Source organism: Hylaeus volcanicus, chromosome 4 (genome assembly GCF_026283585.1).
Source record: "Hylaeus volcanicus isolate JK05 chromosome 4, UHH_iyHylVolc1.0_haploid, whole genome shotgun sequence".
Lineage (NCBI taxonomy): Eukaryota > Metazoa > Arthropoda > Insecta > Hymenoptera > Colletidae > Hylaeus > Hylaeus volcanicus.
In genome coordinates, this window is record NC_071979.1 from 20,345,564 (window position 1) to 20,363,640 (window position 18,077).

Sequence of the window (18,077 nt, forward strand, 5' to 3'; positions counted from 1 at the left end):
TACGGTTTACTAACTGGTTGATAGTGGCTACTGAAACAAAGGAGACCACTTCGAGTATCCTGTCATTTCGGCTCGCACTGGAGCGTACAAGTAGAGTGATCCCCGCTTTCAAGTGACAAGGGACTGGCAATTCACTTGATAGCGGGGAGGTAGTTATTCGGATCTCTAACCGAGGCTAGAGACGATTACTCTTTTAATGGGGGCGATTTTATTATATGGATTATCTTAATTGTCTCAAGAGTGTCGAGGATATAGTTGGGTGAAAATCATCTCAGAAACATCTTTCAAAAAATAGTAAAAAGTTATTGCTTTCGACTTCGTTAATGTGAGCATGAAACGTGATTCGCTATTATTCATAAACAAAACATGTCTTCGATATCTGATCTATGCGAATAGCTTTGAATAAAAAGAAAATATTTCTTTGTAATTTTGATTTCTTTCTGTTGTGACTCGAGTCAAATTATTTCGGTGCCACCCCATTAAAATTTTAAGAGAAAATTCGAAACAGTAAATCCTTGATATAACGCACTCGACAGGGTCACTCGTGCTGTTATATCGAGAGAAGGTAGCGATGTTATCTCAAACGTCGTCCTTCTGTACCTCAACCTATAACTGAGCGACCTTGAACTGCTAACAACCAAAGCGCACGCTCATAAAAAGTGACTTCCTAATGAAAATAAAAGTCTTCGTACTCTTCATGATACCTTAGCTCTCTAACAGCGAGGCTTTTATAACGTATCCTGCTCCGGGAGTACCTACCAATCGGAAACACTTCAACCACTACATCACTGTTATTTAAATCGATCTTCTTACCGAGCTTAAAGCCTCCACGTGCCGGAGATGACATCCAATTGGCAGGTTGATACAGGATTCGCTAGAATAGTCTAGCTGATGGGTCCATCAACGGATCTGGGTCGAACCGCCATAACACTCTTGCTCTTACGACTCGAGATTATTACTTCTAGTGTAGGCAAAGGTATAATCATAATGGCAAGCACGTGAATTCAATACTTTTCTTGGAATCTAATAGGGTACTTGCTGAAGAGTCTAATTACAAATCTTTTACTTTGATCCTGCTTTAGTCTACTGCTACAACAGCCTCTGTAAAAAGTCCACCAGCAGGTTAAATAAAATCGCTACCCTCCTTTGATACAACAGCACACGTAACCTTGTTGAGTGCGTTATATCAAGGATTAACTGTTTACAATTTTCTGCTAAAATTTTAAGAGAGTGGGCCTAAAATAAATTGGTTTGAGGTCCAGAACAAAATCTATAACTATAATTTTATACCCAATGAAGCACTTAACCTCATACTCTAAACATTAATCTATTACTACCTCTATCAACAATTGAACTCATTTAAATTCCATGTGTAATTAGTCAACTGCTACAACAGCCTCCCTGAAGAGTCCACCAGCAAGTCCAGGCCAAAATCCATAATTATAATACTAGACCCAATAAAGCACGTTAACTCATACTCTAAACATTACCACCCCTATCAAGAATTGAATATATTTAAATTTCACGAGTATAAAGGCCCAGTTACAACATACCTCATACATGAATTCTCTCCGAAGCCAATATTCACCTGCTACATCCAACATGTCATCACTTCTGCCTCCCTACGAAAGTTAGTTCCACCTGAGTTGGAGATATCTTCGAAGCAACCTGCAGTTCCTTACTCTGTCATTTCGATCTAACAACCCCTCGCACCGACGTCCTTGTTCCTCGATCCGGGAACCGCGGGTGGGAGGAACGATCGGGCTGGCCGATGGACGATCGACGCCCGGCAAGATCGCCGAACGAAACTAGTTCATCTCTCTACATACCTTTCTCTTCTGTTCCACTTCCCTTCGACGTACTCGCCGATACGGTATACATATACGTAACGTCGGCTGGTAGGTATAACTAGGCCCGATTCGAAACCGTTCGCTCGTTCCTCGGGACGACGCCACGCCACACGGACGATCGTGTATCCTTGAAACCAGATCGACGATCGACACGCGAGAACAGACTCGCGTACGATTCGACGGGTTCCCGTAGGGAGGGGTGGGAATCGAGGGATTCGCGATATCCAGGGGAGTGGCGATAGATCGATTACGTGCCGAGGGACCATGGAATTGGCGAGATCCGAATTTCGACTTATGAATCAGGTTGAATAGGATTCGCGTTCACCTGGAAGGCTGGCAGGTCGTTCGCGAGTGGCTTTGTCAGGTACTTAGGGAAATTTGAGCTTCTCGATTTGATGATGACGTGATTCTTGAGTAGACTTTTAGTCGTAGTTGAAGTATTTTCCCTTCTTAGCGGAAGTTGCAGTCTTTAATTAATTTAGAATATTTGTTCATGTATCACTGATTAGTATATTGGTCAGTCTGGTGTAATAATATATCCCAAGGCTACCCTTAGGTCGTCTCTTTTCTAAAAGGGGAATCTGAAGCTTCTAACTCCAGCGCACGGCGAGTACGCAAACTAGTGGCGTCACAAGTAAAAGCAGCAGCGCCACCTAAACTTTGAAGTTTCCTATCGACTCGGTTTCTCTCCAATCTTCCGTAACCACCAGTGGCCATTTTGAATCCTATTAGCCGGAACAAAATGAACTAATGTTCAGTCCTACTTTACTCCACCATAAAAATTAGTTTCCAATTAGCTTAATTTCCTCGCTTCGCCATTAAAATTGTACTACTCCCTGATTGACTCGCGATTTCTCTCCAGACCCTCACGACCAAAATAACTCCATTTCCAGCGGTCGTTTTAAACGGCTGTAATTGGATTGAAATTAATTTGAATTCAGAGCGAGTTGTCTTACCGTGGCGTAAAAATTGGAGCTTCTAATCGGTCCGCGGTTTCTCTCGACGCTTCCGCAACCGCGCGGGGAACGTTACAGTCCATCATAAAGGTGTTTTCTCCTTTTCGATGCACGGAATGTGTGTCGACTTCGCCGCTTCGAGCGCTCGATCATTCACAGACTCGCTGACACCGTTACCAGAGGCAACCGAACATCCTCGTGTCAGCAATACGAAGATTCAATCAATATCCGACACTTTCACCACTCGCGGTGAATTTCTCCGAATTCTGGCGAAAACGTGCTCCGTTGAAAAGAAATCAGGTCAGCTGGGCCCCCGTGCTCCCGTCTGCCGGAGAATTTCGTCCGGCAATTCTCGCCTCGCGTTTATGGAAACGGGATATCTGCGATCACGAAGAAATGTTAGATATTCGAAGTATACAGGGATCGTGAAGATTTTATTTTAGATAATTATCTCCAGGATGGATTCCTTTTGCTCTTTTTGGAACGAAATTGATCGTATGGTTAATGTTTAGGAGTTCTTTAATTAAATGACTGGGATTTATTTTAAAATATTGTAGTATCGCCTCCTCCTCCCCATACTCCCAAGAACAAGGAGACAAAGAAGGACACGAATCGCAGGATTTGAGATTGGTCGCGTAGGAAAAGCGGTTGTCTGTGGATCCGAGGATCATGGATTCGAATCTCCTCTACAATATATTTTCATTGAATGTCAATAAATTTCAAAGACCGTAGAGTTTATTTTCCGTTATTTGATATACAGGAAGTGGCCTAGGTTGATCTTTCTGGATACTCGTTTGATAGGTACGAAGGAGAGGAAACCTGATTGGCTCGTTTCATTAGAATGGTGTTAGCCCCCCTTCCTCGTCCACTGTAAACAGGTAAAAAATGTCTTCCTGTTCGTGAACGTCGCGGCACGTGTGGATTTTTTCCGATTTACGAGGATGGCGGCTCGAGAACTGGGTCAACGATCAAGGCGACTCCGTTTCCCTCCCGCGCGTACCCGAAACCGAAAGTTAATCTCCCCGAGGGACACGCGGTCTTTCTCTTAAGGCGTCCCTTATCGAGCTGTCATCTTCTTACCGATCCTTCCCAATCGAGCAGGAGAAAGCGGCTAGGACGAAACGAGGCCGACTTATTTGAATGAAAGATATGCCTCGTGCATCGTATGGTCCTCGCTTGTTTTCCCCTCGTCCCGATCATCTTTCGCGCCTCCGAACGGTGGCCACCGGAAATGGGCGAAATTCCATTCGAATAATGGACGACGAATCAACGCGAGATGCAGTTGTTTATTCGTTACGATTATTCGAGGGGAGCATCCCTGTTATTTATTATGGTGGTGCTTCTTAAGAAGTGCTTCACGTCCTTTTCAGGATGGTAGCTCTTACAAATGTTTAGCTTCCATTTTAATCATTATATTTTTCTATCTTTTACTTTCTTAATATAGATATAAATTCTCCCCCCAAGAAGTTCCTATAAATAGTTTTGTATTCTTAGTCCTTTTCTGAATAAATTCTAAAATATTTTATTCGTATTTTTCACGAATCCATTACGTCTACACGTTTAATTATAAATATATCGTTAAATCTTTCGTATATCAAGAGTATAAAATATAATCGTATTGGAAACATATTTAAGTAAGGTTTAGATAGTATTTTACAGATGACGCCACCACTCGTGCGATTTGCTGTAGAATAGACGTTTATATCCTCGGCTAACTTCAATTACCATTTTTTTTTTTTAAAGTTATTGGGAGCAGTCAGAATCATTTTGGATATTTGCCACGTGGAATTATATTCCTAGTGTAACGCGATGTCACTGTCACACCTAGCGTTGAAGTCCCGCTAAGTTCCGCAAAGGCGAACACGATGCAATGAATACGAGACGTTCGTATAATTTTTAGTATCGTCCAGCTCTGAATATTTCATCGACCACACACTTTGCATCGGTCACGGTGGTTATAACAATTTCAACAAAAATCTTAATTCGTTAGCTTTGCGAATTAACCGTATTTACTCGACTCTGCCATTTTGCCTAATAAGATAATACACTAATTGCTATTAAAAATTACATTTTCTGAACAAGGGTTTGAATTAATAGTGAAACTATGTCTACTGAATACAACATGGGAGTTATTCCTATATATGACTCTTAGCTCCACTTTGCGGAAAATTGTCGGTAATGGAAATTATGCAGCAACTTCGTGTGATTTCGAGTTAGTATTTATTCGAAACAATTCCTCTAAAGTAAAACTTGGAAACTCCTCCTGAATAAATAAATACGCTTATGGTTCGCCATCCTTCTTCACAGAGTAGCAATTTCTAATCGCTCCACTGTTTATTCCGCGAAGAAAAGCTATCCTTTCGTTCAAATACGCACAGTAGTAGCGTAAAATAACTGTAATTGACAGCGAGACAAATTGCACGTGCAAATGGCTTATAATTCTAATCCAACGTAATATTACAGCACGTAAGGTGAAATTATTTATACCTGCTGAAAACCAACATTGCTAACGTTGTATTTGATTAAACTTTATTTTGTATTTAGAATTGTCAGTGGCTTAACTCAACTTCCATCTATAATTACTATTTTTTAAGACCGATTTTCAGCAAGATTTCACGAAAAAGCCATGCAACTCTACTGTAAAAGAACTTTGCTTAAAAATAATATTCGCGACCAAGATCAAAATAAATAAATAAAATCGATTTAGCTACAAACCCCTAAATTGTATCGTTCGAAATATAAGATACAGATGGCAGCTAAGGTGCCGACCTGCAGAAGAGGACAAAAATTTGGGCGCTCGAAGTCGAATTCAATTTCGCCCAGTTCTCAGGATCGGCTCACGCAGATGCAGGTATACGCACGTTACAAAAAGAAACAATAAATATTTATTTATACAAAAAGAAAACAACACGAACATGTAACGTTATGGTACAGTCTGCTCGTCGCAGAAGAATAAGTTAGTTATAAATTATATCGACGAAGTATAGTTACAAGGATTCCCAGGCGTTCGTAAGTCGAAGTCGTTTTCGTGTCAATAGGAGCGTCACGTCGGTCCGTCGGTCCTGTATCAACGTGATTCGGTTCGCAAAACAGGGAGTGCAATTACGGAACACCCGGTAGAACCATTTTTCGATTCAACGTTGGCGGTCCATTCGATAGAATAAAATACATCAGCCTTTGTTAAACCCTCGTTGCGCGAATAAAATATTTGTACCATCAATCTCATCCCGGGGGTCACTAGTCATCGTACGGACATCGTTGTAACATATTATTATAAATAAAAGGAAGCTTCGAATTGCTGAAAATTACTAAATACAGTAGTGTCTCGAGAGAATGTTGGGACACGTTATCGATATGCAAGAAGATTATCATAAATTGGCAAGAAGAGAGAGATAGACCGCAACAGGAAGCCTTGAAGAGAGCTGAAAAAGTATCAACCCCCGGGACCTTAAACATAAACACTCACGGGTGATCGCGAATTCTCGCAAATTTTATCGATACCGTCGCTGTACGGGGGTCACGCTCGCAACTCGAAGAGCATTCCGTCACATGTGGTCCAGTCCGTCATGAGTCAGAGTCATAGTCAGTGACGTGGTCCTTAGTCGAAGTAAACAATGTGCCTAAGGTAACCTATACACTGTAAAGCTCCATAGAACATCTACTCGCAACCTTGATGGACTACCTCTCTCAAGAAGAGCGTCATCAAGAAGGGTATCCCATCAAATCCGTAAGCAAATCTCTATTAATCCTCGCAGTGCGCAGGCTACTTAGGTAGCAAAGAAAGAAGAGGAAGACATCAACAGAGAGCAAAAAGACCAGAGTCAGGAGGGGAGTTAAATATTAAAACTAACGGCAAGAAGCTGGCAGGGTCTGTGCAGACCCAACGGAGTCTGAGGTGGTTCACGGAGTACCGCGAGTCTCGTTTCACTTCGCGTGCGCCGAGTAGGCCAAATCGTGGGCGTCCGTTTGTCCAGGAATGGGACTTTGGTGGAAGCTCCTCGCCCATCCGCTGGAGTAGCTGTCCCCGTGGCCGTGTTCCGCGCTGATGGCGTGGCTGGAGCTGTGGTGAGGATGGGCGACCACCTCGTACGTGACGTGCTTCTGCTGCGAGAACAGCTTCTTCAGACCGATTATACCCGCCAGAAGAAGAGCTATCTTCGACAGGAGCAACGCCTTGCCCACGAGCAACGCCAGGGCTTTAAACGCCAGACCACCGATCAGACCGATCTTCAATACGGCCGCAGCGATCAACGGGCCCATGTTATTGTTCTTCTTCCCGCGACCTGTTGGAAAATTACCAGGATGAGCGTGTTCTCGCTTTCGTCGAGGAAGGTAAAACTCGCTAGAAGACTTTCGATGGCAGTAAAGTCTGTTCGGGCGTGACCGAATCGCCAGCCAGCGGGTGCAAGAACTATGAATAGACGGGAAGCTGAAGAGGACTGGATCTCCAGTGTTTGCTCTGGGCACAGTTTCCTTTTCGATGGAGACATTCGTAGGTAGAGATTACAAAGAATAGCTCTGACCGAAGCAAAAATTTAAGGGGGTAGTCTGGTCTAAAAAATCGACATTTTTTTTTTATTAAAAATCTTCCTATTCATGCGAAGAATGCTTTCGCAAAGGTCTACTGTATGCTCCTGGAATAGACGAATTTTTGCTTTTTACAACCGAAAACTTTTTCTTCAAAGCCCCGTTTTCCAAAATTACGAAAGACATAGCTCATCGAATCTTTATCTGATTCACTTGATTCAAAGTTTAAATCAAAGATAATCAAGTTTATATGTTAATGGACTTTGACTCTTTAAGTACTATTATTGTAGCATAAAGTTATGGCAAATTAATTGTTTTCCAAGGACTCCAGGTATCTCACAGTTTTGACCGAATCATCTGCTAGCCACTGCTATATCTATATATGTATATATTCAAATTAAATCTTTAATGTCAAAATTTCTTATTTGAAAGTACCTTTATATGAAAAGAAGTTTTGAAAGAAAAATAAATTATATCTTAAAATTATATGCATTGGAAAAAACCTTGGCTGGACCAGACTTCCCCTTAAGTAGCATAGGAGCCATCTTGCTTTTCGATACTTCCCTTGCCTTAGACTCGATGTCTTGAGGCTCGATATCTGGTAATATCCACCTATGAATGTCCCCATCGAAAAGGAAACTCTATCCAGAGGAAACATTGGAGATAACCACCAGTCCTCTTCGAGCCTCAAGATATCGAGCCTCAAAACCTCGAGTCTAGGGCAAGGGAAGTATTGAAAAGCAAGATAGCTGCTATGCTGCTTAAACTTATGCTTTGGTCAGAGCTACCTTTTCAATCGAAAGCTTTGATTCTTAGAGTTTTCTAATCTAGGCAAGGGAAGTATTGAAAAGCAAGATGGCTGTTATGCTACTTAAACTTCTGCTTTGGTCAGAGTTACCATTTCGATCGAGAGCTTTGATTCCTACAGTTTTCTAATCTAGCTTCAGGGTTGACAAAATTGAAAAGTACCTGACTTGAGTGTCGCGATGCCCTAATTAGAATGCATTTAATATATCAAAAAAAATAATTACCATCTTGAACAGCAACGTTGTCAGCCCGTTCTATGGACAGGCTGAGGTTCAGCGATCCGTTTTCGTCCTCTGAGGCCGACACGACGACGTCGTCCTCGGGCAGGATCCTCCACTTGATGCTCCTGGACTTGATGAACGCGTACACCTTGTTCGCGACAAGGTCGAGGACCTCGGACTCGTCGTCTTTGCTCCTGCCAGCCTCGAACGCGACCGCCTCCTCCGTCACCTGGCTGGTTTTTCTGATCTCGATGTCGTCCGTCAGTTCGATCGACGCCTTCTTCAGAAACTTGTTCATGTTCGTCACCAGCTTCAGCATCACGCAGCTGCTCAGGTGGTTCTGGGAGCAGTTCGAGTTCAGCTTGCGGAGGAGCTCCTCCTCGTACTTGGCGCGGTCTGTTATCGTCGTGGACTGCTGCTCCAGGACGTTGAGCTTCTCGAGCTTGTCTAGCGGATTGGCTAGGCACATGGCCAGGCACGAGATCAACAGGAATACCAGGATCGTCTTCATCATGTTTCTGTGGAGCGAATGATCGCGTGGTTAATATAAGATCGTTGTTGGTTGTTGCGAGATCGATGTATTATCGTGATAAGGAGGAATAGGTAGGCGAGCTACTTTGATGAAGTGTCTGAAAAGTTTATTCGAATGATCCTGAGGTGAGTGACGGTATGTCAGAGAGGAGTATCGTATGAAAATGACGAGGTATTTTCTCTAGTGCTTGAATCGCTACCCTTCTTCACTATTCAATTAGTAATATGCTTGGATGTCAGGTTGATTTGAAGGATGCCATCGCGAGTTCAGAGCTTTCATAGAAATAAGCATCGGTCAGATGTTTCTGTTAGCGAATTAGTGATTGTTGCTGTTATCCTATACGCTGCTATGTAGGAAAGATAACTGTGCATTAAAGCTGTTTGCCAGGTTCATTTGAATAATTCTGTCGTGACTCCAGGTGTCCCACAAAGTGAATGTCAAGGGAATGTCGCGGTGCTTGATAACCTGCCTCTACGTGTACACTGTTAAGAAAAATTGGAAGGTTGCCTCGAGCAATCAGTTTGGATTCTTAGTATGGCGATGTTGTGAGTCTAGGTCTATCAGATGTTTCTGCTACTGTTTTAATAAGAAGAAGAGTATACATCGAACCTGTCTCTTAGGGTCATAAACTATTCTGTCATGGGTCCAGGTGTTTTGAAAGGAAAGGAGTTAAGATGCATGGATTGATAATCTTTCCCTATGCTCCGTTAGGTAGACAACTACACATTGAACTGAGCATCAGAATGAATATAGGTATTCCAAAAAGAAAGTCAAGTATCGCACACCCCTGTAAGTGTTCTGATAGCTATTACTTTTGTTCTATGACAACTAGACTATGACATTGGCGATCGCGAGCAATTGGGTATAGAAGACTAAGGCCGATCGCACACGGGCGCAACTGATCGGTTTCAAACCACTCTAAAACTAGTAGCATGCGACCGTGGATCTAGGTAAAACAAAGAGCGCAGACGGTTTGCAACACTAATTTCAAATCGGTTGCGCCCGTGTGCGTTTGGCCTAAGCATATATTCGACCCAATGATCCATCGATTCCAACAACTGATAATCACAACTTGATCCTCATTTAACTCAAGCACCTCAAGCACGGTTAACCCCTTCAGAGCTGAATTATTATTTTTTCTCGTACTAATGCAATTTAATTTTCAGGGTTAACTTGGACTAAAATAAACATGGAAAGAATAAAAATAAACATCCTAATAGCGTAGTTTCCGAGAAAAACTGGTCTTTCTTCGTGTGCACAAATAAGAATATTCGCTCTAAACGATAGTGTCGGTAATTTTTAAATATTGTATCCTCAATTGCGAATGACAGATCTGAAAGGGTTAACTATTCGATAAGGATGCGTAATTTAAACCTTCCGCTCCAAACCCAGACCTAACCCACGGTTCCAAAAATCCGAAAGTCTACCTCTTCCTACTAGATCTCTTGCTACTAGACACCGCTTACCTTGACTTCGATCCTCGGATGCTTAGAACGGAAGCTGGGTCGAGGACACGCTGCTGGCGCCTCTTCGGTCTTCCTTCCAGGACGGACTGGGGCACCACGGGCAGACGTCCCTTCGCGCGTGCGTGACCCGATGCGTGGATCGAGCGTGACGAGTATTCTGAACCCGTTGTCTCGCCCCGGCCACTTTATATACCTAGATCACCGGGATGAGCGCTGAGATCCACCACCCTTCGGACGGACGCGCCGGGGGAGCGGGTGGTGCCCACTTTTGCCTTTGAATACGAGCTGGCTGGCTGACTGGTCGACGCGGACACCTGGTGGTGGGACCCGTGATCGACTGCCTCCTTCTACCCGCGATCTCGCTGAAAAGAGAATCGACCCGATCCCGTGGTGAGGGCTTCCCCTCGTCGCGAAACTGGTTCCCTCCGAGAACACCTTCGGGGTCTCCATCCGCGGAGATCTGGCGTGGCATGCACGGACACGGCGGGGCTGCTGCACACGGAGAGCTTCCTGGACATTGGGTGGGCCGCGACCCACCGCGAGAACCGTGTCACGGATGTAGAGCACGCATGCTACTGTCAGAACGGGTGGCCGTTTCGGACGACCAGCGATGCTCCTCGGCTTGCATCGCTGGAGAACGTTTTTGAACGTTGCCCCCTCGAGGACGACGGAAGAGTCTCGGGTAGACGATCAGGTAGAGAGTTGTTCCTTGGGATTTTTTGGGGAAGTTGCCCCATGGTGCATAGAATTTTCATCGACCCAGGCACCTACAATGAAGAAATCAAGTTGATCCTAAATTAGCACGAGTGTTTCCGTAACTTTTCCTACTACTTAGTTCATTTAATCCAAGCAATTCTTGATGAAAGTCAATATAAATTAATTTTATCGCCAGTAAATGTTTCTGTTGTTTTTCTACTGTTAAATGTATAATACAAGCAATTCGTGAAAGTCGATACAAATTAATTTTATTACCAGTAAATGTTTCTGTAATTTGTCTACTGTTAAATTTACTTAGTACAAGCAATTCGTGAAAGTCGATACAAATTAATTTTATCACCAGTAAATAATTATTTCTATAAATGCCCTTTAACGCCGATATTGAGTGCAATACGAGAAGAGAGAAATGGTTGTTGGCCTTCTAGTAAAATCTTTAGGTGTGCCCCTGTTGGAATCACCTATATCGTACTTTATTCGACGTCCAGCATTATGTAGGACAGAGTCTGCTAACTGGCTTATGAATGAGGCTCGTTCAACGTTTGAGGCTAGGCTTAACCACAACATTATGCCTACCCTCTCACTCACCGACATGTTCCTTGTTTCCATTATTCGTTTATATTACAGACAGCATCCAAGTTCGCTGTTTCGATTAACTTAAGCTCCAACAATTAAGGCCAACTCTCAACAACAGTATTTAAGCAACGCTTCCCATTTGTTTACATTCGAGTACCCCTATATCCAACCTTGCATAACTAAAAGCGATGGTAACAGTAATAATTATCCAACCGTGACCTAGCCAGAGGCTGTCAGATAATATTACCTCGTGACTCCAATTAGCCGGCACACGCCAGGTTAGAATGTTTGTTATTCATATTCTCGAAGAGCATCCATAAGCATATATAAATACCAAGCAGTTCAGGTCTGATTTTTATAATACCTACGCGCTTTCATTAAGTTTCTTTTCTCTCTAAGAACAAGTTCGTAACAAAACCCCTTCGAGGGGTTGCCAGAACCACCTCGCGGACCCCCCCGCATCTCCGACGCCATTTTTGTATTTGATTCTCTACTCCGACGCGCGGAGGAAGTCGCGGAGAAACTTGAGAAAAACAACGATCGAGATTCGCGACACGTGCAAACAGAAGCGGACTCCGTGTCGCGGGCACGCGGATTCAAATTCAGGTGAAAAACACTCTGAAAAGCAACGGGGCTATATTACGCTCGTAAAGAAAGTAAATATCCGCGGCACAGCGTGCCGTAACAAGGAACAATTACGCCAGGAAGGAACAGCGCGCACGTATGACGAAGTGTGCCAAGTTCGAGCGTGTTCGAGAAACCCTGAGAGCCAGACCGATCGAACGGAACCGCTTTGTGCGATTAAAACACCGCTATGCGGAAACGGTTTCGCTCGATTATGAACACTGTTCCCTCGCACGAAACGAAAACGATACTTCTACGGCGTACTACGACGCTCCTCTCGATCCTTTTACAGCTCCAGCACCTAGAACCATAAATCTAACGTGCTCTAATGATACGGTTCTCGACGGGTACTTTGATTTAAAATATAAGTACGTTTGTTATGCTTCGCAAATAAAAATTAACGTTCTCGACCTACAAAGTTTGAACCTTCTTCGTCCTCGTCAAAAATTTTGTCTTACATCGTGAATTTTCAAATTACGCGGGACCACTTTGAAAGAACTTTTGCGGTTTCGCGAAGCAGTTTGAAAAGAATCTTGCGGTCTCCCCGTTTCGATCAATGAAACACTTTCCACAGGTGCGCGGTTGGTGCTCGTCTCGGTCCCCAATGGGATGAAAAAGAAAGCGTAATCGCAGCCCATTTGTTCCGTATACTCGATACACTTTCCTGGGACACGCAACAGTGTCGATTAAAAAGAAAAGAAAAAATATAATAAGTGATATCGAGCCTAGAAAGCAGAGGAATATGGGAGAGTCACGCTTCCGTCTAGGATGATGAGCTCTACGTGCGAGGAGTCGTCTCGTTCTTGAAATTCTTGGTACGATCGAGAGCCCATTAAACGTCCAGTTGTATTTGCGGCGTAGAGATCGCGATTGGGTGAGGGAAGGGAAGAGAAAAACAACGATGTCCGCTTTTCATTCTTGAATCGAGCCTGCGCGACCGACGCCGGCTGCTTTCGAAGAGGTTGACGCACCGCGAGAGTCCCCACGAGTGCACGAAGATGAATCCCGAAAAGAAAGATCGGATTTTGCATTTTCAATGCGTGCTTTAGTTGCTCAGTGATTGATTATGCTGCGCCGAACAGAGATAAATATATGTAAATTTGAATTAGGAATAGGGTTCGAGGAGACCAGAAACTTCTTCTTTGAAGATTTGAGATCGAAAATTTACTTCTTTGGAAATTTAATTAAAATACCGAGAAGCTATGAATATTTGACCACTCATGTTCATCTGACACTAAATATATTTAGGAATAATAAAGCATTCCTGAAACAGAGATAATTTAAAACAAGTTTGATGCAAATATTGCAATTAAAGTGGAACGAACGAAGATTCCACGATGTAATTTGCATATAAAATTCGAAGTAAGGACGGATCGAACGTTCGTAGGCGTCGAGACTTATCAATTTTCGACACCGTACGATCGAAAACATCTCGGACACCGTAAAATTAAGTGGGACTTAAACCTGCGAGAAACACGCCAATGAAAAACCAAGAAAAAGTGTGCCGACGCAGGATCGTATATGGTAACCGATTATTCGCCGTGGCCAGCACGATCTCACGGTCTGGCGGAGGTGTTTTGGTACTCTGCGAACCGTTACATGGAATTCCAATCGAACGATTCGTCAGGATCGCTATCGCGCGTGTTTTGCCAGCCAGACAGCGTGGGTGACCAGTTTCCGGTGAAATCGGAAGATACGAGCCGTGGATCGCGGCTTCTTTCATCGACGACGATCAATTAACACCTTTTCTTTCGAGCACTGATCCCTGAGAATAATTAGAAAACGCTTTTATGCATTTGAGCTACTTCACCTGGAAGTTAAATCGAGGAACTTGTGTATTTAAAATTCACAGACTCGCTGTGTATCGAATTACTTTATCACTTGAAGGAGCCTCGAATCAATTTCTTCTATGTCAATTCTAAGTTTTTGAGAATTAAATAAATACTGTTTGATAACTGCTGAGTATTTTAACTGCTAAAGTGAAAGGAAATTATTTAATACTCTGTCCCAAGTGCTGAATATTGAACGATTCATAAATTATTCTTCCCCTGGGTTCGCGAGAATCCGATCATTAGTCAAAGCAAATAGATTTACGAGTGATGAATTCCGAGTGACGAGACAGACATGTGGAACAGAACTTGACAAACACGTGGATCCCATCTCAGGAGTGCTTCAAAGCACACTCAAACTTTCCGCACCGTGTAACTTCGTCTTTAATGAGTTCCTCGTGCTTCTAAAAACAACAGACGTACGGAACGTGTCTCTTTTTAAACTCCTTGCCGTCTGCAAATACCCAAACACCACTTTTCGACACCTTGCTAGCAGAAACTATAAGAAAGAAAAACGAACAATGAAATTCCTGTTCGGTTAAATAGTCGAATAACGAGTACAAAATAAATAAATATAAATGGTACGAACAACAAATTGATAAATGTCATTCTAATACTATATCATCCTATGCTAATTTCTCAGAAGGATCGTCAAACTTCGCGTTATCGTGGACGATGTTTTTCTCGGTTTTCAATATATTTTATTGCGCGAAAAGCACCTAATGAACAGGTCAAACCAGTTTCCATGGCCATGGGAGAAAATCGTTATCAGTCTGTTCATTTATCAATGTTTTACAAGCGACGTTGACAGCCGCCACGAGAACAGTATGGACGCCTCAAACCTACGCGTCTTCAGACCAGGTAATTTCACTTTTAAACTACAGCGAATTGACATTAATACGAGCCCTGTTATTAACGACTCGAAATCAAGGTCGCGGAGAAGCTTCTCGATGGACGCGGTGCAGCGTCCTCGGTGGCCTTGATACCGTGGATCCTTTACCTTGTTGGTCTCGCAAATTTTTGGAAAGTGGCCTCTGGTGAAAAAAGGAAACTTCTGTGTCGTACAATGTGTAAAAAATATATACATCAAAGTTAGCCATTTTTATTTATTTCTTAAAGAAAGTATTATTAAATCACTAATAGTATACATATTAAATTTAATATCGTACAAGCTTTGAATAATTTTCGATATTAAATTAAGAATTTAAAATATAAATATGTATACTATACGAATAATTTCGACACAATTTTAATTAAATATATAATTTAGACACATAATGTATTCCTCCAATAAATTCACTTAAAATTTAACAGCAGAGCGTCCACTTCAGAGGCTACGCCTTCTAGATGGAAGAACACTGTTTGACGTCACATCTAAGGGGTGTAAACTGGAGTCGCGAACTTTCCTGCGCCACGGTCGACCGAGTCGCGGAACAAGCGCGCTAAAAACCGCCGACACGAACGGTAACGCGTCAAGGAAAAAAAATGAGGGAACAAGGTTACTTGGAGAAAGTTAACGAAACAGGTAGACGTCAACGCGCCCAAGCAACGCGAACCGACGAACCTTGCGCGTGACCATTCGGTTTTTTCGGTTCGATGGCGAGCGACGTCTGAGTCCTCTTCTTGAAGAGGACATTGGACGTGCAGAGGGCGAACGATGTTCCCGATGCTGTGCGCTTCGATTTGACCAATGATTCTCGAACTCGCCAGTGGTCCACTTGGTAGACCAAGCATGGAACTTGTAAGGGATGCACTCTAATAAATACTAGATAGTATTTAGTTGGAGGATGAAATTTGTTATTTTTAGACTTATTTGGGGCATGAAAGCTGAACAGAATATGGGGAAAATTGTGGGAATTGTAGGATTTGAAAAACTATTCCTTTCTTTTCTTGTCATTTATGACAGGTTTTGGAATTTAGTACGGTAGTGTTGACAGGATAGATACTTATTTCTGGAAGATTTTCTATTTAAAGGTAATAGGAGCCTGTGGAAAAAAGTTAATATTTATTGATAGCGATATTTAACCTTTCTTAATTATTACGCTGAGAAATTAGATTTTAACGGGATCAGCGAAGACTCGTTTATTTGTAGCTCGTGTATTTGATGGAAATTGATCATGAGAATAATTGGCCGCTGTCTGTAACCTCTCTCAGTTCTCCCCTCCAATCCTCCACCTAAAAGAAGGATTGAAGCCTCGCAAAAAAATATCTTTCTTTATTCTTCTCTTTCTTTATCCACTAATTTTCATCCTCCTTTAAACTGTTCCATTAAACCTTCCTAAAAATAATATTTTTCTTTACTCTTCTCTTTCTACATCCACTAATTTTCATCCTCCTTTAAACTGATCCGTTAAACCTTCCTAAAAATAATACTTTTCTTCACTCTTCCCCTTCCCTTCTTCCCAATCTCGTTACCATCTCCATCCACTAATTTCCATTGCCCTCCAAACTGTTCTTTCTCATCTAACTAATTACAAATACCTCGATTCCATCTTTCCCCGCGATTTTCAAATTCCGCGAGAGAGACCCCGAAGTAACGCCACCGTGCTCGTAACGGAAGCACGCGATTTCATTGTGGGATCCAGTTGACGAACTGGTTCTGCGTTGTCGTCGATTTTTTGCCAGTGGCACGCAGCCGGCGCAACGTGTGCCACGTCTTTCCGTGTTTTCTGTGTATCGCCTCGGGACGCCAAACCGCTTCCGGTCTTCTGATCGAATGGGGTCACTTGGTCAACAGATCCGTTCCGCCCGATTCTCTGGATCGCGAGTGAGAATCGCATCGAACCGGTTGCGCTGGCGTTCGTTCCCACCTTCGCGTCTCGCGGGGACGCGAAGAGAGAACTCGGAGACGATCGACATCTCGAATCGCTCGTGGGGAAAAGAAAACAAGTATTAATAAACGCTGGAATCCATTCAAACGTCGAATCGAATCCTCCAGAGGTTACTCGCATTGTTATTGAATTGTAGACGATGGAGATGGAATTCTTGTGCTCCTCTTCTTGGTCATAGGGATGCAATGGCGAGAGCTCAGTGTATCTGTAAGTAAGCTAGAAGCTCTAGCTTCTTGGATATAGGATGAGTGATCCAATAATTATTTATATACAACAGTTATGTCAATACATTGCAGGAATCAGAAAGCTGGAATGTTGTTTCACTTGTAAGTCGATACTCGAATTTAAATGGCTTTGATCCATGGAGATGGACTTTTTGTGTTCCTCTTCTTGATTATAAGGGTGCAATGGCGAGAGCTCAGTGTATCCTTAAGCCAGGAACTTCAGCTTCTTGGTCATAGGATGAGTGGCCCAATAATTATTTATATACAACATTTGTTTCAATATATCGCAGAAAATAAAAGGAATGTCGTTTCACAAGTAAGTACTCGATCCAGATTGGATTAGATCCATCGTTTAGCTAGCATCAAGCTTCATGTCCACGTACAATGAATGTCATCTTCGTAACTGCTTTCTATTTAGCAAATTGTGAATTTACTTCGCACATTCGTGTAATCGACCACGTTATCCGCGATCTAATAGGTCCTCGACCACTATGTTGTTGTACGAACGATGCAAAATGGCACGGAGAAAACTTTGCAAAGTAATTCCGATGAGAGAGACTCGAGGAAAGGGGAACTTAAGCGAGGAATTGATGTTATTGGTAGAGTCTTATGAATATGTAGTCTTGTGCGGCATATTTTCCTGCTGACACACTATTTTCGTGGAAATGTGTGGATGCAAAAAGATGGCAGAGATTAAAACAGCAGGTCACGTTTAGATAAACTTGCTGATTAAAGTATCAAAAAATGGGATGTGTGTTATTTACTTTCCACTGATGTACGTGGTGAGTAACGATTACAACCGAGGTTATAAGCTCGCTGAACTGTGTCTTGCAATTAACGGTACTCCGAAATAAAAGTAATACACTCGAAGCTTCGGTAAAATTTAATTAATTTCAGCCTGGAATCGGAGAGGAAAGAAC

General features: G+C 42.7%; 1 protein-coding gene across 1 annotated transcript; it reads right to left on the reverse strand.

The window, feature by feature from the left end:
• Window positions 1-6,730: 6,730 nt before the first annotated feature.
• LOC128875377 (uncharacterized) lies at window positions 6,731-8,875 on the reverse strand. The gene is made up of 2 exons (XM_054120899.1): window positions 8,365-8,875; window positions 6,731-7,089 (listed from the first exon to the last, which is right to left on the reverse strand). The coding sequence occupies exons 1-2, from the start codon at window positions 8,873-8,875 to the stop codon at window positions 6,731-6,733; spliced, it is 870 nt and encodes a 289-aa protein (XP_053976874.1).
• Window positions 8,876-18,077: the final 9,202 nt, after the last annotated feature.